This window comes from Ictalurus punctatus, chromosome 3 (genome assembly GCF_001660625.3).
Source record: "Ictalurus punctatus breed USDA103 chromosome 3, Coco_2.0, whole genome shotgun sequence".
Taxonomy (NCBI): Eukaryota; Metazoa; Chordata; class Actinopteri; order Siluriformes; family Ictaluridae; genus Ictalurus; species Ictalurus punctatus.
This window is the reverse complement of record NC_030418.2, coordinates 7691354-7717835: the sequence shown is the minus strand read 5'-3', so window position 1 is coordinate 7717835 and position 26482 is coordinate 7691354. Positions and strand designations below refer to the sequence as shown.

At 40.5% G+C, this 26482-nt stretch overlaps 1 protein-coding gene across 7 annotated transcripts in view; it reads left to right on the top strand.

The window, feature by feature from the left end:
• Nucleotides 1-26482, top strand: part of LOC108263492 (arginyl-tRNA--protein transferase 1) — a 95062-nt gene that overhangs the window by 62109 nt on the left and 6471 nt on the right. For all 7 annotated transcript variants that reach the window (XM_047154356.2, XM_047154354.2, XM_047154353.2 and 4 more), the window contains one exon: nucleotides 18010-18130. In XM_047154356.2, coding sequence (XP_047010312.1) covers nucleotides 18010-18130 — 121 coding nt within the window. The remainder of the gene's footprint in view (nucleotides 1-18009; nucleotides 18131-26482) is intronic.

Sequence of the window (26482 nt, the reverse complement as noted above, 5' to 3'; positions counted from 1 at the left end):
CACAGGTTCCCAACCCTGGTCTCGGAATACCCCCTGTCCTGCATCTTTTAGTGTTTTCCCTGCTCCTAACACACCTGAATCAGATAATCAGCTAATTAACAGGCCTTCTTGAGTTGAAGTGGCTCTGCTAGAGTTGGGAAAACACTAAACTGTGCAGGACCTGGGGTTCTCTAGACCCAGGTTTGTAAACCTGTGCTGTAAAATGATTACAGAGGCACTCTAGAACATGGATAGAAGTGTACCAGGCTACTAGCTTATTTGTGTATAAGCTAAATAGCTCAAATGGAAGATATTAACTAATGAAAAGTTGGGTAAAATTAAACAAACCGTATTTTCAGTTTTTAGTAGTTGAAGTAAAGGCTTGGTCTTGAAAATTATTTAAATTTTTTGATGTCTATCTTAATGATGTTAAGATCTTAATGATGACATCAATGATGTTGATGTCTCGCTTTCATTTGGACTCAATCTTAACTTGGGCTTGACTTGATCTCTGCTAGTCTTGGACTTGTCTTGGACCTGACAATGATGGTCTTGACTACAAGGCGCGCTTGGCAACAAATATATAATTCTTTTTGATTTTTGCAGAACAAAAAAAAAAAGGTCGGATATAGTTCCAGTCTCAAACTGTCCACGGAGACTTCTGAGTCATAATATATAATCGTCATCATCCAGGAAATCTTAAATAGTAGTGTTTGGTCAGTTAGTTTATGGCACCTTTGTTGTAATGGAAAAAATGTATTTTAAAAGATAATGTACATAGCAGTTAAAAATAAATCGGAAAACAGTGTTACTTTGCAAACCAAAACACCCAACCCATTGCCAAAGTCTTCAAAAACTGTCCCCTCAGGGGACATAAAAGCTCTGTCTGGGCACTCTCCATGAGGGGTATGTGGAGTGCTAGCTCTGTCCATTACTCTAAGTCCAGTCTGGCCAGTGTGCTGTCCAGTTTAAGATGTGATTTCCTGGCTCTGTCTCTGCCTGAGGGGGACTAATGGCCTCTTGGCCCCCGGTCGCCTGTAGCCTGTTTCCAGCTTGCTGAATAGCTCTAATGGAGTGGAATGAACCATTCTGTGAGCTTCTGACTGGAGTATGTTTCAGAATATCACAGAGGGCTTCCCATTTTCCCGCCTTCAGCCAGGTGTTTCCCAGTGCTTCCTGTTCATTCAGAGTCCCAGCCAAAGGAAACAGTTGTATTGGAACTGTGTTAAGGGTGGTGTTTAGTGTCTGGCAGTGTTCTGGAGGTGCACTCTTTTACCCCGGAGGCCTTTTCCGTGCTTTTGCCATCTTCTTACAGTTGCACGGTGGTTTGATGTCTGTAGTTGTGCCAGAGCTGATATGGCAGCGTATAAACTTTAAATGGTAAATGGTCTGCACTTATATAGCATGTTTTAACCTTTACACTGTTTCTCATTCACCCATTCATACACACACTCGCACACCAATGGCAGCAGAGCTACCATGCAAGGCACTACCCTGCCATCGGGAGCAACTTTGAGCGAGTTGAGTGTCTTGCCCAAGGCCCAACAATTAGTGGACAACCTGCTCTACCACCTGAGCCCCTTAAACTTTAAGGGTTTGTGTCAGTGATCCAGCTAGGATTAGAACATGAAGAGCTGGACTCTGCAAACTGTAGATAGACTGTACTATACTAACAGTGATACAAGTCATTATAATGAACTGTGATGATGGTTTAGTTTGGATAAATAGGTCCATTGGTATAGAGTAATAAATGCAGAGCCCTCTACTGTAGCACAAAGCTATTGCATTTGAATTCTTCAAGGTTCTTTTAGTCAGCACTGTATTCCCTCCATTTTTTCCATCTGCCTTCCTGTAAAACTGTTTGTTTAAAATTCTGAAAATTTTTGAAATGTTTAATTGTATGTTTACTAATTTTACACCATAACGTATGGCTAGAAAACGAAACTAAGTTCCCATGAGGGTTAATGACAGGGTTGCCGTGTTTGTATTATTCATGCCATATAGAGTAGTTTAAACATACTCTGTGGCTGCCAAATATCTTGTTTTATAGCAAATAATTAGAATTAAATCTTATTGTAAGTGTAAACAGTGTGTCTTTGATGGACATAAGTGTTTCTTTTGTAAGGTACTGTATATTGAAAATATTGGCACAGGAACGGCATTGATAATGTCCGTACATCGGAACGCACGCGCACCGCAACGACCTTGTTTCCCACGCAAAGGCTCAGGTCTTTTCTGAGATGTAAATGGATGGGAAATTTTACTCAAAACTTGTCAATCCCGGGTTAATGATATTAACCTGCTATAACGGTTCTAAATGAGCTGCTAGTCATTATAGGCTTACTGTAAAAATTCACTAGATAGTTGCCTACAGCAGAAGTCAAGTGTGATAGCCTCTCGACCTGAATTTTGAATGAGGCTTTGTCATTATGAATGCCGTCCTGCCTCACCAAAATCTACGGCCACAAGCTACTGCTGCACACACCTACACACACTACCTTGAAAGTGCAGGGAGAGTGTATGAATAACACTAATGGTCTTAGTTTTATCACTAAACCGTAGTCATTATTCATAGCTAATTGTATTCAGATGGTTTTGTCATTACTACGCGCTCCACGTTTGTCAGAGTCTGACAGTCAGTTATAAACTGTTTCTATTTCTCTACGGTTCTATTTAGCTGTAATCGTAAGAACAGAGAACTCCAAATTTATTATCTTTGTCAGGCTTTTCTCTCCCTTTCTCTCTGTAGCCTTGCACCGGGCCCCTCAGCTTTTAACCATATTTTCACATAGCTACATTTGACTCCCATTTATTGCTGTTTTTTTTTTTAAAGCATCATTCTTATTCAAGAATGTGTGATTGGATTTTTGCTGAACTGTATGTTAAAAGGTATATACTTATTTTTATATGTCTAATTGCTTTCATGATCAGTGCACTGAAGATGATTGGTTAAACAAAACATTTTCGTCAATTACAACATATCTCACTGAAGTTGTTGTTATTTAGATTTGAGTTTAGGCTTTAGTCAATCAATAACAGATGAATTGTTCATGGTTTACATACCTACTATGGGTGTAACACAATGACGCTGTCTGTATCTGCATCGGTTTAGAGCTTCAAATGTTCAGATTTGTACTCAGAATTAAGTCCAAAGTGGGTGTGGTTTAAACCTGAAAGGTTTTTTTTTTTCCTTCTGTTGTTGTTTTGATGTTTTTATGTTTTAAACCTACCACTATTCCTACAAAAACACTAGGGAGAAAACCCAGACATGAAATGCCAGCACTGTCAGCATCTCCGTATTCTCCGCACTTAATTCTGTTCACCACATCACTCAAGTTCATAATTGGCCTCAACCTGAGATGTGTCCACGAGTTGCTTTAGTTGCTTCTGTTTCCCAAACTATAAAGTAAGTAGTCATCTAGTAAATCTAGATCTAGTAATCTAGTATACTAGTAATTCAGTTCAGTTCAATTCAGTTTGATTTGTATAATGCATTTAACAATGGACATTGTCTCAAAGCAGCTTTACAGAAACATATAAACACAGGATACATATTTTAAGTGTGTGAATTTATCCCTATTGTGCAAGCTGGTGGCGAGGAAAAACTCCCTAACATGATACGAGGAAGGAACCTTGATGATGAAGAAACCTGTAATGAATGTGATCTTTATTTGATAATCTGACTCAAAAAGTAAAATCCTCCCATTCATCCAGTATTTTTTAGTTTTTTAAATGTCTGGGGGATTGCAGTGCCTATACACACCTTTTAATTTCAACCCCCCCCCCCCCCCCCCCCCCCAAAAAAAAAAAAAAAAAAAAAAAAAAAATTAGTGCCCTTCCTGCGGGTCATACCTGTAGTAGTATCTGTTTAGAGCACATTAGCTTTTCAGTGCAAATAAAGTTTCCATATTCAGTTACATTCCTAATACCTACAAATCATAGGTAATTCGCTATTAAATAAAGTTTAAATAAAGTTATTTAAGCTTTGACTTTGGCACTCTTTCGTTTACCCCCCTCCCCCCCTTTCCCCACAACCCCCAAGTACACATGCACAAGTCTGTCCTATGGGTGTAAATAAAGCAGTTCTTATTCTTGTTGTTATTGTTTCTGTGAGAGAATGCGGTGTATTTAGAGCAGGAAGCCATTAAAGTTTCCACTGAGAAGGAGAAAGGAGCAGGGGAGAAAAGCAGAGGGAGGAAGAGACGGACAGAAAGCATTAAAAGACACACCATGGTTTCGGTGGCCAAATGAGGAGAAAAAGAGAAATATTTGTAGTCCCGTCACTAAGCAGGTTTTTGGGCCAGTCCTCATCCTTCTCCTAGAACGAGCCAGTATTTTTCTGAAACGAGTCCTGAAACGACAGAAAACATTGAACCAATTGTTTATTTCATGCTTATTTTAATACAGTTCATAGTATTTGTTCTTGTGTGTATTCAATTAGTTGGATTTCCTTTTTTTTTTCTTCCCTCTAAAACACATTTGTCAGAGAACCTTTGTCTAGACCTACATGTGGAACCCTGTTTTCCCTCCAGAATGTCTACCAAACATTGTAGCAAAGTTCCTGTCCTGTTTTATCTCACTGCTCTGTCTGTTTGTCTCCCTCTCTCTGTACACTTGTGTAAATCTTGAGGAATGTCAAGGCAGGTGGGAACAAGTGCATCTGAAAAGACACCTCTCTCTCTCTCTCTATCTTGTACAATAACATATTTACTTCTATGAACAGATGTGTTGCAGATTCATGGAAAAACATTCTTTCAACTGATCACGTTTGATGAATGAAACATTTGAAGTAGGGATGCAACTAACGATTATTTTCATAATCGATTAGTTGGGTGATTATTTATTTATTTATTTATTTATTTATTTATTTATTTATTTATTTTCGAATAATCGAATGGGGGGGGACTTTCAGTGCCATTGTTTAGTTTATTTAAAATAAAATCCACAAACTGAGTGTTACAAATACAAACGTCAGACTAAAACTTTACCAATTATATAAGACTGAAAAGAACCCAATACACACACGCACACCAGAATATATATTATTCATTTAGGACTGTAGTTTAATTATATATATATATATATATATATATATATATATATATATATATATATATATATATATATATATATAAAATGCTAAGTATATAAACAGTAAAGAAAGTCATTGTCGGTGACTCTGGATATCTGCTTAAGCTAGTGGCATCACGTTACGTGCGTATGACGTCATGCGCCGTCGACCAGGAAGCGAGTACACAGTGCATGGTGTAAGTGAGATAATGAGATTATAATAATGAGATTCGTTGACAACAATTTTCATAATTGATGATTAGCGATTTTATTGATTAGTTGTTGCAGCTCTAATTTGAAGTAATGCTGAAACATTTGGGGTTTTTCCCTTTAATTTGTCACCCTTATGTGTATACACTGGACGATGTCTGGACACTGGCCAATGACTGCGCTGTTTAACACAATTAGCACTTTTGGACTATGTAGTATACAGTTATAGAAGAGAAACGATTTATAATCGCACTATTTGTTGTCACAAGATGAGGATGGGTTCCCTTTTGAGTCTGGTTCCTCTCAAGATTTCTTCGTCTTGTCGGTTCAGGGAGTTTTCCCTTGCCTCCATCGCAGATTAATACAAAACAAACAAAAAAAATTATATCTGGGATTCCATATGTTTCTGTAAAGCTGCTTTGTGACAATGTCCATTGTTAAAAGCGCTATACAAATCAAATTGCACCTCCCAAAAAACATCTAAGTAGGTGGATTGGCTACTCTAAATTCATGTGTGTTCTTGACATAGTCTCCAAATCCATCAGTGCAGTCACGCCGAATGAATGAATGAATAATATCTGAAGCCTTGGGGTTGGAGCTTTCATTAGGCCATAATAGGCACTGGTAGCCAGCATCTCTTTTCCGTGAGTCAAAAAAGTATAATAGAAGACATCTGATGGTGGACCAGGTAGTGTTGCGTGAAGGAGGCTGCCTGAGCACATTTGGATAAACTTCCTAAAGCACCTGAACCGTTAAAGCCATTTGGAACATGTAGATCTAAGGGATCTAATGTCAGGCTGCGAAGGCCTTTAAACTCCTCAACGTGACGTGTGAAGAGCACTGTACCGAGCCAAGCGCTCTCGCTAGCCGCTCTCTCTATTCTTCTCCTCCTTCGCCGTCCCATAAACCGCATGTCACCAGCAGAGCACACTAGATGAAAGCGATAGGAAGCGAGCGAGAGGCAGCGATTCAGCGGAATGAAAGAGAGCAGCTCGGACAGAAAAGATAAACAATTACCGCACGTTTTGTTTGGCAGGCGCTCACCCCCCCCCTTTTTTCCCCTTTTTTTTTCCTTTTTTTTTTGTCCTCCAGTGCCGCTGTAGCTTTGAAGTGGAGTCATTTTCACCATGTAATCTGTTCCATTTGTGCTTCTTTCATTAATGCTTCACAGTACAGTACTCACTGGATGGCTGTTACCTGCTCCAGTGGACTTCACACTTTAGGGTGCATTATGGTTTGATCATGGATGATGGCTGTGCACGTTAGGGCAGAGAACCAGCTATGTCATATAGGACGATTCGTCAGTTCACACTCCTGACTGTACGTTTCCATACCTGTCAGTTTGAGGGTTTTTCTTTCTGGTTTCTGCTAGTATATGACCCTTGTTTTTTTTTCTTCTTTTCTTTTTTTTAAGCAAGACTATTCTTGTAACATGAATTTTTTAGTATGTTTAATTTTTGTTATATTTGACACTTCTGATAAGATTGGTTGTTTTTCAAGTACAATGGAAAGCCAACAGTATTCCATGGTACCCCACCCATTTTTTTTTTTTTTAAACACTCCCTCTGTAAAATGTACAATTTAGCACTTCCTGGCTCTCTTATTTTCACTAGTCCCTTACCACTGGCCTCCAGTCTTACAAAAACCAGTTCTATATGTCTTGAAAAGGCTCACCCATTTGGTGATCTCTTCCATTGTTTTCCTTCCTTTTCTTTTTCTTACAGTATTCTTTGCTGTTTGGAAAGCATTGGATGTCTGGAAATCTTCAAGCTTGCTTTGTAGACCTCTTCGGTGATGTAATGCATACAGACGACCAAATTAAAGAAAAGAACAGTGGCTCGGTTATCGGAGGTTGTTTTGTTGGCATGGTTTTAGGTCTACTCGTCTCCTTAGACAGAAGGAGAAACAATGTAACTCACACTCCATGACTTTAATAGTCACCAGATTATTAATTCTACCCCATCTATTACCGTTGTGAGATTTTGGACCTACATTTTTGAAAGCACTCTACACCACCACCATCAACACACCAACTGAGGGAATGTCAAGGTGCATGGAAGATGTTCTGGTGGTTAGTGGCAATCCAACACCGTACAAAGTCACTTTATGTTGCTTTTTCCTTTCATTTGTCACCCATCTGTATCAATATATTGTAATTTAGATGAGAATGGGTGCTGCTTCAGTCTGGTTCTTCTGCAGGATATATCATGTCGTCTTTTTCAGATTGATCATCTGGCTGGCTCATCAGGAATAAAGAACTTTTCATTATTTTTTTTATTGGCAGCATGTCTGTTGCTAAACGCACTATACAAATAATAATAATAATAATAATAATAATAATAATAATAATAATGTAATTTAATTCAGTTGAAACTATATAACTACAGGGTGTCCAAAAGGTCTTCATACATATGGGAAATTAACACATTTTAGCATGTCTTTCGAAATGTTTCATAATTAGTTTATATTATATTATATATGTTTTTTTTCCTTCTCAGATAGCCTTTAAGAATGCTTTTGTCAAAAGAACAACGTATTGAAATCATTCTGGGAAGCCAGACACGTATTGGCTGCTTTTTGTAATATTTTGCTCAGAGTCGTCCGTTTTAAAAAAAATAATAAAATAAATATTGTAAATATAAATTTTAGTTTTCTAATGAAAGAAATTAATATGTTGGCACAATTCTATTTTTTGTCTACAACACCGATTTCAAACATTTAATCATGAGAAACATTTCAGTCGAGTGTCTCCAAACTTTTGACCGGTAGCGTATATATAATTAATGTAATGTTTTAGTCTGAAGTTTATGTTTGTAACGCAAATAAAATGTTATAGAAAGTTTGCACATTAGCACTCAGTTTTGCTACCAATGTTCAGCCTGACGGTGCACCATATGACGAGGCATTTGTCGTCACTGTGCAGTTCCCAGAACAGGACAGGATTTCATTCCCGTGCAGTCGATGCATCTCAACTTTACTGAATATCTTTGGGATAAAGTGGAAAGTGTGTGTTCCAACAAGACGCACAAATTACAGCAATGTCACACCACCATCATTACTGCACAGTGTACTGTACCAGGATCCTGCAGAACCCAGGTCGAGGTGAATTCATGATGTTCTTCTGACGGCTGAAAGATGTGCAGTGCTGGGAAAGGAGTACCTAATAAAGTGGCAAATCACTTAGAGTAATACTTTTTCCCAAGCTTGTGATTATTCATACTTTCCACTAGCATCAATGACCCATTCACATAGCTCTCTAATAATCTCCCATTTTACGAAGCATGTTCTTTTAAAGGTTGTCAGAGTGTGACATGGTAATGGTTTATGTGTTTTGATTGGGGCCCAGTCGCCAAGCATTTGCTCCAGCTCTCCCCTGAGGAGCGCTGACAGGGCCGTGGACCCGAAGGGTCAGAGTTCAGAGGTCAAACCTTACGACTGAGTGTACCTTTTGAATGAGAGGAGTGCGTTGGTGGTGTGTTGTGGTGCGGGAGGTGTGAAGGTCACAAGGTTGGAAGGCGAGAGTTTAGATCCAATGTCAGGGTGAGCGAAGCCAGAGAGGTCCAGCCGAAAAGAGGTCCCGGCATGTTTGCATTGCCGTTAACTCACTCGGCGTTTATTTTCAGAGCCTTGCAGTTTGGGGGAGTCTGAAAGCATCAATCCGCCGAAATGGCACCATATGCAGTAACAAAGAATGACTGTTTTAGCGCGACCAAATGAATTCCAGGACTCCCAAGCCATCATTTTTCAAAATCATTGTGTATGTTTAGGAAAGTTGGTTCCTCTATTTGGCCCTCTATTTTCTTTTGCATTCCCACACCGAGGACTTCACGGTAGGTCCCGTTTTTCAACTGCGTTTCAACTCGATGCACAGAGTGCGATTATTTTCTGTAATAGCACCATTTTTGGACACGCATCAGATATGTATCTCGGGCGAAAACCAGAATAGAGCAACAGTCTGGAGCAGGGTCGAGCCACTGTAAGCAGAGTCAGACGTAAGACCCTGGCAGTAAAGACGCCCTTTCTGAGCTCAAGCTGCCCACCAATAAACGGTCAGAGTGATAGAGAGATAAAAACAGGCCTGGGGATCCTGTGCCTGTAAAACGCTGCTCTGCCGAAACACAATCCTGTAAAAATATTTTCCCATCATTAAGCTGTCATCCGTAGAGCCCCTGACACGTAGCTGGGCCTGTGTGTGTGTGTGTGTGTGTGTGGAGGAGAGGAGCACAGGGCTGCCAAGATGCTGTGTTTATTTGAAGTTTGTCCCTCTGTAATATGTTGTCTGGTGTGAGAAGTCTTGGCTGGTCCCACGTGTTTGCAAAGTGGCGGTTAGTGCAAATGTCTCGATTTCAGACACGACTGAAGACACATCCGGGACATTGTGTGTCAGGGGAAGGAAAGACGGTGTATTTTTACAAAGCGGGCAGCAATACGAAGTGTTTACACTTGTCTTTCATAGACCGATTCTCCTCTGTCCATTAATGACAGCCTGTCCAATCACTGTGCACGTGTGCTTATGTGTGTCACTCAGCAGCACACACACCCTAATGTTAGCCTTGCAGGGAGGTCTGAGTGTGTGTGTGTGTGTGTGTGTGTGTGTGTGTGTGTGTGTGTGTGTGTGTGTGAGAGAGAGAGCATGGCAGTGCTAGTGAAAGTGGAGATTTAAAATAAAAATAAAAAACCTGGTCAGTGTCTAGCTGTGATTCAGCCCACTTCTGATTGACACATTGCTGTGTAGTAGTTAAACCTGATCCTCACTCAGCCTTTTCCTTTCCACATCATGCCAGACTGCGGTATTTACTCCAGTCCTAACAAAGCACTTTAACCCCACAGACAAAAAGAACAAACACTGTTGCTATGTTAGCAACATTGTTTGTGCCTTTTGTCAGTGTGTTAACGCAGGGGTGAGAGCACTCACGGGCAAGTGAGCACATGTGCGTGTGCTTTTGTGCAGTGGTATTTTTTCTTTTCTTTCCACGGTTCTTGTATATTGCTCTGAAAGCGTTTGCCTTGTTTTACGGGAGGGATAGGCCTAGCTATTGTTCCGGACTGTATAGAGTAGGGGACGACTTGGTAAATGTTTTGACTGGTTGCTATTCTACGCTGTGAGCTCAGTGTGCACACGCTTCACCTGAAAGACCTCTACCTGAGTAGTTATTAAGTGTGGATTGACCTTTGTTTTTTGTTTTAGCGTTTTGATGGATGGCTAGTTGGGTAGGTGGGGCTCTCTCTCTTGTCATTAACACACCTAGTACCTGCTCTCTTCTCACTCACTCATGTGCTCTGACTTTCCGCAAGACATGGATATGATTGAAAGGTAAAATAGGGATAGTGGAGGAAATAGAACCCAGATGTGCACGAAATCGTAGGGAGCAGCGGAAAAGCTAGCACCCTCCACTAGTGGTATGCGGACACCGACGGTCCGAGGGCTAAGAGGCGTTAGGGGGTTCGGTTCACCCTATGGTCTGTCTGATTGAAATGAATCGCTTGTGTCCACACTGACTTGTTACATTCCATTGCATTTATATTATAAGCCAAAATCACAAACCATATTAGTTTGAAGGCTTACTTTAGTGTGCAAAGACTCCTAAAAATTAAGGTAGACTTTTTGAGGTTTGCTGACTAATTGTGCATTGATCAAACCTTCCACTGAACATGCAGTAGGTCAGGGGTTGCGTTTGGATGCAGACCCGACATGGAACATGGAAAAGAACAAAGAACATGGAAAACGCTGTAGCAGTGACGGTCAATATGTTGGAGTTATGGGGGGAGGGGGTTCTCTGGCTGAATGCGCCTTGTGATGTCACATGACGCATCTTGGCCCAAACCTGCAGAATATCTGCAGCGGTTTTTTAAATGTATTTAAAAAATTTTATTTATTTTTTTTTTTTTTACATTATTTCTCCATTTTACATCATTGCTCATTGATCGGACTGTTCAGTTTCTTGCATTATGCACGCAAGAGCGATGAGCTCTTCTTCAGCAAACGACAGAGCTGAATATTTATGGGAGATGAGATCGACCACCAGGGTGTTTGCCTTTATGTCGTTTTTTTATTTAAAAAAACAAAAAAAACAACACACATCTAGTTGGCCTCGTGCCTGTATTATCACAACCTCCCTTATCTAACACAACCTAGTTGAGCATGTTGATTTATGGACGGCAGAAGTCTTCGTCGTCGTCTTTTTTATTTATTTTGAATTTTTTATTATTATTGGCTGTTTTGTCTTGGCGAAAATCTGCTGTAATTTTGAAAAAAATTTGCGATCTCCTCCGAATATTCTGGAGTTTGCTTGATTTTTGAGCTCATTTTTGCGAGTGGCAAAAAAATTAATCCTGAAGGGACTGAATAACCACTTTGAATTTATAGCAATAACTAATCACCAGCGGTTAAGCATTAAAAGACACCCATACAGCAGTGGCCTTTCAGTCATGTCTGTTGCTTATCCGAATCTTTGCAAGCACTGACGTTTGTGTAAGTGTACCTTCACGAATTTTAGTTGAGTGCACTAGATTATAAAAGGGAGTGCATTACATTGCAACAGTTTCAGCAAAATCTACTTATGAAATGTGCAATAGGAGCCATACGTCAGATTTAGTTTTGCAAACTGAAAAAAATTTCAGTTCGTGTCAGGAATTTCTGATCACAGATAAGTTCTTTTTCAGGGCTCCCATGTGCACACAGCTCTGAGGCTTTAAGTTGGAGAGGTGAGAGGTTTTGTCTTTCACAAGAATTCCTGGCCAGCAGTGAGCTCCAGGATTTATGTTGCTGATGAATTGCTTTTCAAATAAATCTCAGGTATGGGACTTTGGGCTGGAGGGGGAGGTTGCTGTCAGAGCAAGTGAGAGAAATTAGGTGACACTTATGCGTTCGAGTGTTTTTGGTTTTTTTTGTTAGCTTTAGCTCACGCGAGCAGTATTTTAATTTGTCTTTTTTTTATTTTTATTATTATTATTTTTTTTTATAAATGCACGTATAATGTATATGTTGCATTTGGTTTCCACGAGTAAGTGTTCAAAAGTAAAAGTCGTAAAACCTGGTCTCTACAACATATCTTTCCAATAAATCAAACAAGCTTTCACATGGACCGTGACCCGTATCAGATTTTGAAATAGTTGTCCCTTAAAAACATAGTGGTAGCATCATGGATCCCAACTGAGAGAGTTCATACATGCACCACTTCCCTCCGGCTCCATCCACACTGAATTCCTTCCCCGTCTTTATCTCTGCCTGATCTATCCCACCTCTTTTCTTCTCAGCTATCTATCCATTTCTTCTCATTCTGTGTTTGTGCTACTGCCAACCGTATGCACATTTCACACTGTTTTGTTTGGGGTCCCCCCCCGATCCTTGGCTTTGTTGTGTGTCGAGAAGCAAGCCATATGACAAGTACTATAGAAATGGATTGAAATTTGGGCTTTTCCTAGTCGTTCTCATGCTCTGCTGTGGCGAGGTTAATGAGCCTTGAAGACGAAGGTCCGTCTGTCATCGTTACCTTCATTGCTGTGTCATCCAGGGATGTAGCGAGGGTCGGAAAGACGGATGACGCTCCGTGGGTCGAACTATATTATTTAAGAAACGCATGGGAAATGGCGATAGGACAGTTTATATTGTTTCTCCAGCATGCTCATTGATCAGACTGCAAGAGCGATGAGCTCTTCTTCAGCAAACGACAGAACTGAATATTTGTGGGAGATAAGCTCGTCACCAGGGTGTTTGCCTTTGCGTCATCTTTCTTTATACAAAGATCTCCTTGGCCTCGTGCCTGTATTATCACATCCTCCCTTATCTAACAACCTAGTTGAGCATGTTGATTTATGGATGGCAGCAGTCTTCGTATCCCCACGCTAACCCCCCACCCCGCCTCCGAAAAAGAAGAGTTGCAGAACCAAAAACGTTTTTTTAATTAATTAATTAATTAATTATTTATTTTTTTTAGATCTGCCGGGTAACAACCCTCCAGAAATTATTCAAAAGGATTAAACGTTGAGTAGAAGACGACGAATACGAGCAGAGAAATGCCTGTGGTTGTGATCGTAGTGCTGAGCTCAGCATCCAGATGTATGGCCAGTAGAGCCACATACGAGGAAATGGAGCAGACATGGAAATAATGAACAGCCAGATTCCAGCGTTTTTGTCTCTCAGTTGAATCTTTTGCACGAGTGTCAGCGCTTCCTTGGTGCCTTTTCTGTTGCGTCTCTATTTAATATCCAACCTTTTCTTTAGCTCACCATCACCTTGTCTTTCATCTCATGCAACTGTGCCTTTTCCTAAAAGATCTGACTTTTGATTCTGTGTTTATGGAAAGTGAGTTTCCTGTCATAGATGTGTGTGCGGGGGCGGGGGGTGACCTCCGTCACCAGACCTGTTGGAACAGGCAGTCACTCCTCTCACATCATGGCTGTGATGGCAGGAAGTGTGTCTGCAGGTTAGTCATACGCACTAGCCCTTCCTCTCTAACCTTCCCTTAAGCCGGGTTTATACTTCTGCAGCCACGTATTTGTGAACACATTAGTGTAGTGGTTCTTAACCCGGGGGATGCGGCGAGATCGGAAGGGGGGTGCAAATTGTTTTCAAGAAAAAAACACAGACATTGCATCATTTGTGTACTCGGTGTATTTTATTGCTTTTCAAATACAGTGTGCATAAATGAAAAACCCTGCATTCCCTCTCCCTCTGTATTTCCTTTTTTTGCTGGGGAGAGGTGGAGCTTAGTCTGCCTTTTATCTAGCTGTCGGTGCAGACCAGTGTTGCCAAGGTAGTGACTTTTCAAACACCTTAAGCGACTTTTTTTTTGCAAAAAAAAAAAAAGAAAAGCGCCTAGCGACATATCTAGTGACTTTTTGTACAAACCTTAGCGACTTTCCAAACATCACCAGTACTGTCCTGCAAGCGCCGGGTCTTGCTTTCCCACTGCATTCACACCTCTCTGCGTCTGCTCTGTTCAATGAGGGGCTGAGAGCCAGAGTTTTAACAATGTAATGGATAACGAAACGCGCTCTTCATCCCAATTTACATAATTCGTAAGCAGATGTTTTTAGGACACAAGACGAATGGAATGCAACACGTTTTACATGTAAAATAGTCCAAGTTATTACAGCCTAATTCTCTTGTTCAAAGTAGTTATAGTGTCCAGAAACCTTTTTGATCATTCATGTTCCATACCTGTCCGTTATATAGTTTTATAAAGTTATGAAAAATATATATTTATTTTAAAAGTACAAAAACACAAAAGCAAAAAAAATCTATCTATCTAAAACAGATTATAGATTAGAATATATATAGATAGATTTTATATAGAATAGATACTTGGTCTCCTCCAATATTGGGGGGGTGCGGGGGGGGTGCCACATGATAGGGGAGTCTTGGGGGGGACTTTAGTTACAAAAGCTTGAGAACCTCTGCATCAGTGTATCTTGATCAGGCAGTTGCATAGGTGTCTGCCTTCATGCTTGCAGTAAGGTTAAAGAATGATATTGATAATGATTACTCCAAAGCCCATGATAAAACCTGTGGAAGAAGGGCCACAGCACTCTCCCGCCTCAACAAATCAGTGTTCTCCTGAATGCCGGTTGACGCACAGCACCATATAAATGCACGGCACGCTGTAACGCAACCGTCCCTCCAGGATTCCGTGTGTTTTGTGATCGCAGAAATTAACGAGAAACCAAACAGTATTTGGAGGCGCTTGCAAAGGTGGTTTATTTATTTATTTATTTACCACAGATTTTCTGCAGATTCAGGTCAAGACGCATCATGCGAAGTCGTCAAAATGCACGTTCAGCCAAAGCCCTCTCCGATTTACGCGTGTCGAACACGAGTACAGCTTAAAGGTCTCCTTTACCAACAAAAACCGTGCAAAACAATTTCCTGCAGTTTCACCAATTCAAGCACGAAAAAAAAGCCGCAGCGAAATCGAGCGTTTCGGGCTGCAACAATCACAAACAAAAACTCCACGAAGTCCTGTACGGACTGATAAACCAACCTTCATTCATCTTCCTATAGAGACTTTTGAAGAAAATATGACACACAAGATTATCCTATTGGGTAAAATAATTCATTTATTTTCTTGGTGTTTATTGATGTTAACTCTGAAGCAAGTGTGATCTTCAGAGAACTAAAATAAACAAACAGAGCTTTTCCATTGGCTTTTCCATTAGTATATATAAGGACTGGGTGATATGATCATATAATCATGGTATCATGAAAAAATATTAAGACACAATACTCTTTTCTGAAAAAATCGTGGATATCGTGATATATTTTTGTTAAATATTTTAATGCTTTTTATTTATTTATTTATTTATTTTTACAAACTGACTGTAAGCGGCTGACGTTAAATGTTTGAAATAGATTTTTAAAGATTTTTTGTGTTACATTTTTCTTTCTTTTTTTATTATGTGAGTATAAAAAAAGAAAGTGAATTAATATTTGAAGACATTAAATAAAGTTAAATAAACAGATTTTTCTTATGGACTTGCATGTCATGTTTCATAGAAATGTCCTCGAGAATTGTGATTTATTTTTATTCTATTGCCCGTCACTAGTGCATATCCAACAGGTAGAGGTTAAAGCGGCACTCGGAGCATAACTATGGATGCAGAGACTATCATTAGTAACCCATGCCTCAGAAATATTACAGGAGGTCTTTAAAAAAAAAAAAGCATTAAATGCATTACATAAAAATATATAATGTAATATTTCTTAAAGACGCTTGAATTGAATTGATGAAATGAATTGATTTGCTTTTAGTGTATTGAATTAAGTCATTATTTAGTCACAAAAAAATTGCCTTTCTCTCTGGCATTAATACTTCTGTTAAAGCTTAACATACCAAATCCTGATATAACAATTGGTCTTGGGAGGGCCACAGTTTGTTCCCAATGTTTCACTATTTACAGAAAGCTACACTGTTGTACCGTGCATACCACTGTTGACTGTAGATTTCTATATTAGTGATGGCATTTCTGATGGCTGTAAGCATAACGTCTGATAACACAGAGCCAATAAACCTTTGTTCGCTGCTGCCGTCACACACAAGCTGGAAAACCAGTCTTATTTGGTCCTGAGCTAGAACCGGCGACCCTTAGTCGTTGATGTGACGTTCTTATGAATAAGTCTGTTCACTCCATAGACCCTGTCTAGTGTCTCAGTGCTGACAGAGTGACTGTGAGAAAATGGGGTGTGAATACCTCACCTTCACCACTCGGTGTTTAGAATAAGGGGCCAAAGCACCCGATTCTCATAACCTCCTGCTTGTGGAAACGCTGCCCGTAGTTTCTGCTGTGGGGTAATGATGGACAAATCCTGTTTGCGGAACCTCCGGGAGCCATAACGTGCCCATGAAATCAAGTGTTTTCGTTAAAAGCTTTTCGTTTGAGTCTCTTGGTTTAGTGAATACAAATAAGTCTGTTTATATTTATTAAATATTTATCTTATTTTTTAAAAAAAAGAAAAGTTTAATAGTTAGCTTAATTTTATAGGTAACACATACTGTACTCTGATTATCCAATCAGATGCTCTCTTGAAAGCAAAACGAGCAGCGTTTATCGCTCTACAGTGGCATCGTAATTCATGTAAACAAGTGAGAATTTGGATATGTACTGAGATTTGTGTGAGTGTGTGCGCGCTTGAATAATAGTATTGCTGGTTGTGTAGTATTAGCCAGTTGAATTGGACAGAAAAATAGAAAGGTTTTCATGTTCTGTGTCTGTGGCGGAAAACTAATAGCGCGCACGCCTAGATTGGATACCTTATTGACGGACGGGTTTTCTGAAATTCCCATCAATTTGGCAGGAAATTTCCAGTGAACGCAACCCCTAGTTTGAGTGAGTGAGTTGCACCATTTTTATTTCACTGCCTTTTGTTAAATTATATCCTTTTTTTTCCTCTTGGGAAGCCCAATGCACTAACACTAACACTGAAGGGAGTGGTACCAATCCATATAGCACTGGTTGGAAACCTCAGAACACAGCAGTCGTAAATCTGGAAAGTGGAATGTGAAAAAAAAACAGTGTGCCATTAAAACTCTCATCTGCATTATTTATCATGGCTTGCTAAGCCACTGTTTTTGTTTTTTTTTAAAAAAAATAGATGTGGTGTATCTCCGAAGTTATTGGCTTGCTGTCTCTGACTTCCTGTTTCAAAAGGAATCAATTCACACCATTTCATTAGCGCCTTTACCAGACGCGCTGCTAAACCCACCAAGGCCTACGCAGTGCTATGAGTGGGGTGCATGTCCGTGCGTGCAGGGGGTTGGTGTGTGTGTGTGTGTGTGTGTGTGTGTGTGTGTGTGTGTGTGTGTGTGTGTGTGTGTGTGTGTGCACGCGCTTGAAGAAAGGCAGAAGTGTTGAAGGCGTCTGCTTGTTTACATTGTAGGCGAGTTAATTTGACTTTCGGTCATTGCATTCAGGCCTCTGATAATAAGGGCTCTCAAGGCCAGGAATCCATTTGCACTTTCTACTCTACAAAAAACAAAATGAGAAGGTGCAAGCCAATATATCGTACGTTGAAGACGTTTAAGAATTCATGGCTGTACTGAGATTTAGTGTGCTTTCATGGCAGAATCAAACATGTAGGCAACAAGAGAAAAGTGCTGGGCGAAATAGCTTTGTTATTATGTATTATGTACGCACATTATGACCCTTGAACTGGGTTTGCCTCACCAGGCACTGACGAACGAGTAGTGGAAACTTTTGCTCGCACTACTGTAATTCTTTATCACGTAACTAGTTCCTTCTTGTTTTTCTCAGGGTCAGTACCAGCCTTCAGACCTTCTGTGCCCAGAGACGTACATATGGGTGCCCATAGAGAAATGCGTCCCCCGCCTTGACGCCTCAGTGTACGCTCGCCTCAACGAAGACACCCGAGCAGGTAACTCTCTCTGAAAATCACGGCTCTATTTGACCAGTCTTAGTGTGCGTTATAAGCACGAGCACTGCGTCAACACAGAAGCAGGTATCTACATGCACGCAACCATTCAAAAGGATCTTAAGATTGCTTTTGTTTTGGGATCTCTTTGCTGAAAACTGTTATTATATGGGAGGTCAGCTTTTTGCCGTAGCTTGTTAGCTCATTAGTCCTCCCCCCATCCCTTCCGCCTATGAGACCTCACATTGGAAGAGTTTACCATGCTGTTTGTATTAGCCATAAGTTGGCCTTATTCTTTTTTTTAAAGCTACCTCTTAAGAGAAAAGAAGCACTAGGGTCACTTAATTAAGTACCAGTATTCATGCAGTTATCCAATCAGCTACTCATGTGGCAGCAGTGCAGTACATTAAATCATGCATGTGCAGGTCAAGAGCTTCAGTGAATGTTCACATAAAGCATAAGAATGAGGAAATTTAATCATGGCATGGCCAAGTTTCTCCTGTGCACACTGCAGCGTCAGATTCCTGTTCTTGGCTGACAGGAGAGGAACCCGACGTGGTCTTCTGCTGTTGTAGCTCCTCCACCTCAGAGTTTAATGTGTTTTTCATGTTGAGATGCTTCTCTGCTCACAATGTTTGTAAAGAGTGGTTATTTGACTGACCAAAGCCTTTCTGGCCGCTCAGACCAGTCTGGCCATTCTCCTCTGACCGCTTACGCCAGGGGTTTCCAATCTTATCCGGAAAGGGCCGGTGTGGGTGCAGGTTTTCAATCCAACCAAGAATAAGCCACCACACCTGATTCTATTGAAAGCCAAGATTAACTGCTTAAACAGGTGGAATCAGGTGTGGCTCCTGCTTGATTGGAATGAAACCCTGCACCCACACCGGCCCTTTTGCGGATAAGATTGGACACCCCTGGCTTATGTAAATGTTTGTTTGGTTTACCCCCACACCATTTGGTTTAAGCTCTAGAGACTGTTGTGTGTGGAAATCCCAGGAGATCAGCAGTTTCTGAAATAATCGAGCCAGCCCATTTGGTACCTACAACTGTACCAACTGTAGAGTGAGTTCTACGTGCCCTTATATCACTATGGCGCTTGTTCACTTTATCAGGCTGAAGTGATACAAATTTGATTTTCGGACATAATGTGAATCCGATCTTTCCAAAACAGCTGAGCTACTTTCATATGCAGTCCTAGATTGGATGCACATCTAATACGTGGCCATGTGACATGAATGATGATGGTTGGATTGGACTTCATGTGGCTTTTTTTCCCCCCATGAGCGTATTACTGTCGCCGTCCTCGTCCCACGTCGACTGTGTGGCAAATACAAAAATGGAGGAAAGATGAAGCAACGAATGTATTCAGAAGAAAGATGAAGAAATTGATGATTTACTTGATCGAGAAATTTGCTGCAGAAACCGAGCAGTGTCGAAGCAACCGCTCAAGAAATGGCGACACACGGGCAAAAGCGAATGAAATGAAATGTTCTCCCATATAAATACCCCCGTGAATCCCTCCACACCGCCGTCCTACCATTGCTGGCTCCTGTCCTGTATACCCACACATCACTCAGCGCAACAGTGCCAGCAAAAGCTAGCCATCTGGACTGTAACAGCTGACAAGCTGTTTGCTGACCATCAGGGCAAATTGTGACACAGGCTTGGGCCAGGTATTCATTTGTTGCTTCTACTATGATGGATTGTCTCACAAACAAGTCTTTATATGTTGCTCGTGATGCATTTCAAGGGACAGATGTGGGCCATGAATGTAACCCACATCATTCCTCACATCTTTGCTTTGGATCTCGGTTTGTAAGCCTTCATCTGTACTTACAGATGGATGCTCTGTTAGCAGAGTAAAATGTTAATAGGACTTGTTTATGTTAAAACAATATGAATGGGAGTCAGTCTCTGACAGGACCCAGGACCCAGTGCAGAGCAGTTCACCCGGGTCATGGATGTGGTCATTCCTGGACACTGAGCAGATAATGGCCATGATGATGGTAATAAGAACAGAAATAATATCATTGCCGACTAGCAGACGCCGGAGAGGGGGTGGGAGGTTTGGGGGGGTGGAGAGCGAGAGAGAGAGAGAGAGAGAGAGAGAGAGACTGACAGCCTGTGGAGCAATTACTCTTTCTTTTTGTTGAGTGTTTTGCTACACTGATTCATTTTCTTCTCAGCCGTTTGCGTTAGTCGAGCTTCTCATTCTCACATATTTCTATCCATTTGCGTTCGCTGCTTGGAAAAAATACATCAAATACTTGGAAACTTTTGAAAATAGTTGGTCTGGAAAACTTTCAGGCGTAACCGTTTGCACAATGCACACTGCTTAGCTCAGAGGTGGATATATTTCAATATTTTTCTTTTCTTACTAGTACAAATAATGTGGAATATTACTGTATGTAGAGATGATTTTTAAAAAGAATTAAGTGAAATAAAGTTTAAGCCATTGTCTCAGGACAAGTATATTACATAGGTGGGAAAAAAAATCCCACTTTGGAAACCTGCATTCCGGTCCAGATTGTGTTTGTGTTTGGATAGGCCTCTTGTCAGTCATTTAATAGTCCCGCCCCTTCACATGTTTGTAAATCATTATGAGAAGTTGTGTGTTAATAGAGTCGTAACTTGGCTTTCCAGCAGTCGAATGTCAGAGTGAGCTAGAAAGGGATATTGTGAGAGTATAGTTACCACTCTAACTCCGGTTGAACCACCATACAGTAAGTTTACTGGGCAGAGCTTTGCGTACATGGGTGAAAATGGGGGTGGGCTCAGTGAGTAAAGAAAATCATTCAAATCTTATTCAACTCCAACCATGAAAGCATTAAAGACTTATTTTCCACAATTTCGACCTAATGCACCTTTACTTTAAGAACACTTTATACACTTGCTTCTAAATCCTGATAATTAGCTGCTTTAGCTGCATTGTCAGTAAGACGATTAAACAACCAGAGAACTTTTTTTTTCTTCTTCTTTTTTTTTCTTTTTTTTTTTCAGGTTGAATTTCCACTTAAATCAGAGGCTCCAGCCAACGTTAGAGGCTTGTTTCAGATGTTAAGTAGCAGTCTCAACACAAAGCTCTTTGTTTTCCCTTTCTTAAGAGTGGTTACAAGAAACATGGTGAGCGACTAGCATTCGGCAAACACAGTGAGGTCATAGTTGGAGCCATTCTGCCCTCCTGGCAGGTCATGTCAGGACAGAAGCAGATCTGCCACTGGGAATTCTGAGACACCAGCAGGAACAGGGGGAAAAAAAAACGATCCTGACGATTCATCTCTTTACTTATCTTGGCATGTATTTTGTGTGTGTGTGTGTGTGTGTGTGTGTGTGTGTGTGTGTGTCTTTGTCTTTGTTTCATTAGTAGGGCTAGGGTTGATTGGCACCAAATTTCTGAGGCTGTCTCTCTTAGATTGGCTGATATCCTTAAAGAGCAGCGATTTTGATCTCACCTGAAACATTGGGTGGAGAAAAACAGGGTTAAGTGTAGATTAAGCTCAGCGTTCTGTGCTTAAGTGTATTGTTTGATGAGGACGGGTTTGTGCAAATGCTATATGAGAAACTGGTCAAATTCAAGTTAGTTCTGGAAAATTATGGCATGTCATTCCTTTCTGCTTTACGCCAATGTGTAAACTAGTACATGGATCTATCCATATTGAATATTGTAAAAGTGTGTGGGTGTACATTTATGAAATCACTACAGTCCTGACGTAACAATCCTTACTATTGAAAACGAACTTCATAGACATCGGTGTGTTACTGCAGTGCATGGGTCCCAGCTCAGCAGTGCGGAACACTCAGACAAAGTCTGTCATTGCTTGCAGTGTTTGTGAATCTTTCTTGCGTTACCTCCAGTCCAGCTCGGCCTGTTGTTTTTGGCCCGGAGGAAGCCAGCTATTTCAGACTTTTACTTTCATCGCAGAACCGGTCTCGCTCTCAAGGAGTCCCTTGTATAGTTTAATGTATTTCCCTGCCATCCATTCTCTTGGAGTTGTTAGAGGAGGAGGAGGAGGAGGAGGACCTTTGCCAGTTGGAGACCAGTGAGCATAATTATTCAAGGCACTGAAATTGTTCTAACCACCTTTCTGCTGTCAAACCCCGAGCCAGAGGCATTGCCTGTTTACGATTTGATCGAAACACCATTCCAGTATGAAAACACCAAATGAATGCAGCAAAGTGTCAGAGTGCCGTTTGTGTCGGCGTGACAGTTACTGCCAGTATTCATGTTAACACTGACATGTCCGAATGCTGGCTATGGAGTCATACCGGCCTAGCACATAACATCTGCCTTTTTCTAGTTAATGAACTGCAATGTAGTGGCACATTCCCAAATACGACCACAGCAACCTCTTCTAATCTACATGAATTATACGAGTGAGGCCAGTACATCATACTGTGTCAGGAATAGCAGTCACCGCTGTATGTCTGTGGTCAGAGCAAGGTTGGTTTTTGTGTGCATGTATGCGCGTGTGTGTGTGTGTGTGTGTGTGTGTGTGTGTTTGGCTGTGTTTATTGAAAGCGTATGTGGAGATTGTCAAGTCAGGCAACCTTGTCCTATTGAGCAACAGAGGAGGCGCCGTGAAAAAAAAAAAAAAAATCCTGACCAACAGAGCTCAGTGGATTCAATAAACTCCTAATTTTTTTCTTTCCTGTGTTAACTCTTTCATGCCTGGTGCCCATGCTAGGTAACACTTATAGTACACATCAAGATATAAGAGAAGAAGAACTCACGTCTTACTGCCAACAGTTTTAAGAATCGAAGTTTCAGAGCTTTTTGTAGCTGTGCCTTAGTGTTATGGACACCGATATTATACTATATTTGGAGAAATAGAATGTTTTGTAGATATTTTTGTCTTTTTTATTTTATTTTATAGTTATTCCCGTTATATTTGTGCATATCTTCATGATCGTCTAATTATACGCCGTCTTGAACCATATGTCCCGCCCCCGGAGGCATGTCTTGCTCTGTAGCAGCAAGTGTGTTTTTGGCTGTGCTTGTACACAGTGTACACACTGTTCCCTGTTTCCCCCCCCCCCCCCCCCCTAACAATAATAATGGCTTGGTTGAGAAACAGGGGTGCTGTGTTCGTTTTTTTTTAAGAAGAAAGAGTTTTCGCAAAGAGAAAATTCTTTACATTAAAGATTAGTTATGCAGTGTTGCATGTACAAATTGGTGAATGATGACAACTCAAGAAATTTGGTACACCTGTAATTTCGGGGGGAAAAAGCGTTAGTATCCTACTCGTGCTCCTGAGTGTGTGCATATAAATGCATCTGAAGACGAACTCAACTTGTAAACCTCAACTCGATCAACTTCAAGTCATATCGTTTGCACGGATTACTGCACTTTTATATACAGAGTGTACTGTCGATGCGGTGGAATCGCTTCTTTTTATTATGCTGACAGCATTTAGCAGACGCGCTTATCCAGAGAGACTTATAGAAGAGCTTTTGAGTCTCTATCAAAAACACATCCTCAGGCTAGTTCACCAGGTCAGGGACGAAGAATACCATCGAGAACGTTTTTGTGAAACCCGGTCATTTCAAATCTGCGATGTATTAGCGACCGATGCTTAGTAGTTCCTACTCAGCGTGGCTCAAGTTCCCTTTCCAGAACCTTCAAACTAACTGTTCCTCAGTGGTGGAATGAACTTCCAACCTCAACCCGGACCGCAGAATCTCTCACCATCTTCAAAAAACAGCTCAAGCCCCACCTCTTCCGTGAACACCTAACCAGCTCATTAAAAAAAAAAAATTGCACGTACACCTCTACTCTATACATTTTGCTTCTTCTGGAACTCAATTAATGGTTTGATTGTTCTCTGCTTGATATATCGCTTTGCTTGTATTTTCTCATTTGTAAGTCACTAAAGCGTCCGCTAAATGAATAAATGTAAGTAATTAAAGAATATGCATTTTTGAAAAAAGAAAGTGAGCCAACACAAGCCCATAAATGAAGACGCATAAATCAGATCATTTAATTATGACCAAAAAAGTGACGCTCTATGTATAGAGAACAGATCGCTCTGTCTGCCCACAGTTGTGAGTTGTACACAAATGTCTGGGATAATCTCTACTACTACTACTACTACTACTACCACTATTACTATTATTATTACTATTACTACTATTACTACTAATACTATTACTATTATTACCACTATCAATATTATTATTACTACTACTACCATTACTACTATTATTACTTCTATTACTACTAATGTTACTATTACTACTACTACTTCTACTACTACTTTTACTATTATTACTATTATTACCACTACTATTACTTTTACTACTAATACAATTGCTACTATTACTACTACTACTAATAATACTAGTACTACTATTACTATTATTATTACTACTGCTACTATTACTATTATTACTTCTAGTACTATTACTACTGCTTTTACTATTAATACAGCTACTATTACTATTACTACTATTAATACTACTACTATTATTATTACTACTACTATCACTACTACTACTGCTAATACAATTACTACTATTACTACTACTGTTACTACTATTACTACTATCACTACTACTACTACTACTATTATTAATACTACCACTGTTACTATTACGACTACTATTACTACTACTATAACTATTATTACTATTACTACTACTTAGGGATGTCACAATACCAAAAATCTAGTAGTCTGTACTGATACCACCAAAAGTACATGATACTCGATACCACAGTTGATACCACGGTGTGGTATAAAAATAATAAATAAATAAATAAAATAAAAAAACTCTCCTGGAGGACATCCTCCTCTGGCTGATACTGGCAAAGAGAGCAAGAGGGGAGAGGGGGAGAGATGAGGGGCAGAGATGGGGGGAGGGAGATGGGGAGAGAGAGGGAGAGGGCATTTTAGTTATCAAACACTGTCTGACAGTGAGTCTCCGGAGGTGCACTCCTAAACGCACGCACGCGCAAACACACACACACGCAAACACACACACACACCTTATACTCTGAATGCAAGCATTAGTTTAAATTCACTGATATGGTGGTAGGCCAAAACGATTTATTAAAAGAACATTTGAATAATTATTAGTGACATTAGGCTACAGTTTGCTGACAGGACACGGGCTGAATGGCGATGCATGGAGGCCCATTAGGAGGTAGTTTATAACATCGCAATGTGTTAGCGTCGTTAACAAATAACAGGCTATCGCTAACATTACATGGAGCATAACATTAGCTGGTTTCACAGCCGCAATGCCATCTGCCTCAAACAAATATAATACAGGGATCGTCTTTCAGGTGCTTCACCAAATTCCAGGTGTTTCCTCGCTTTGTTTGAAATGAATGATAGCATTGGTTGCACACCGGAAATCGATACTAGCTTTCCTCTCAACGAGTCGGGGCGGAGCTAAACTTCTGTGGTTTTTCCCGTGTGCTTGTAGGCATTCCTCTTCTTCTTCACCACTTGTGGACCGACTAAAACACTTGCGTGTATTTACTGCCCCCATCAGGTCCGGAAGAATCGCAACCTCGGCACTTGTGGTACTTTCGTTACAAATGGTACGAATGCTACTGCAGAAAACAAGTACCGTCATGTTTTAAGAATGTTGGTCCCGACTTGGTACCGGAGTATCGGTTCTGGTGACCTCCCTACTACTACTACTACTATAACTATTATTACTACTACTACTACTACTACTACTACTAATACTGCTACTACTATTACTATTTATTCTTCTTCTTCCTCTTCTTCTTCCTCTTCTTATTATTATTATCATTATCATTGTTGTTGTTTGTTATTGTTATTATGGGGGCACGGTGACTTAGTGGTTAGCATGCTTGCCTCCCATTTGCAGGGTTGGGGGTTCGATTCCTGCCTATGCCTTGTTTGTGTGGAATTTGCATGTTCCTCCCCATGCTTCAGGGTTTTCCTCCGGGTACTCTGGTTTCCTCCCACAGTCCAAAGACATGTGTTGTAGACTGATTGGCACTTCCAAATTGTCTGTATGTGTGTGATTGTGCCTTGTGATGGGTTGCCACTCCTTCCAGTGTGTCCCCTGCCTCGTGCCCTGAGTCCCCTGGGACAGGCTCCATGCTCGCCCGCAACCTTGTGTAGGACAAGTGGTATAGAAAATGAATGGATTGTAGATTTGGATTATGCATTATTAGAAATTTTTTTTACTGGCATAGAAGCGAGTCAAAATCACTTCCTCTTCTGCCTCTGCTCAACTGTTGTGGGCGTCACTACATGCAATTGAGCTGTACTGGGAGCACACGTCATGAGATCAGCATATGCACGCAAAAACGAATAAACTCGCGTTTCCGAAGCTCTTGTAAGTTTTTGTTTGGTTTGGCTTATGCAAACATTTATA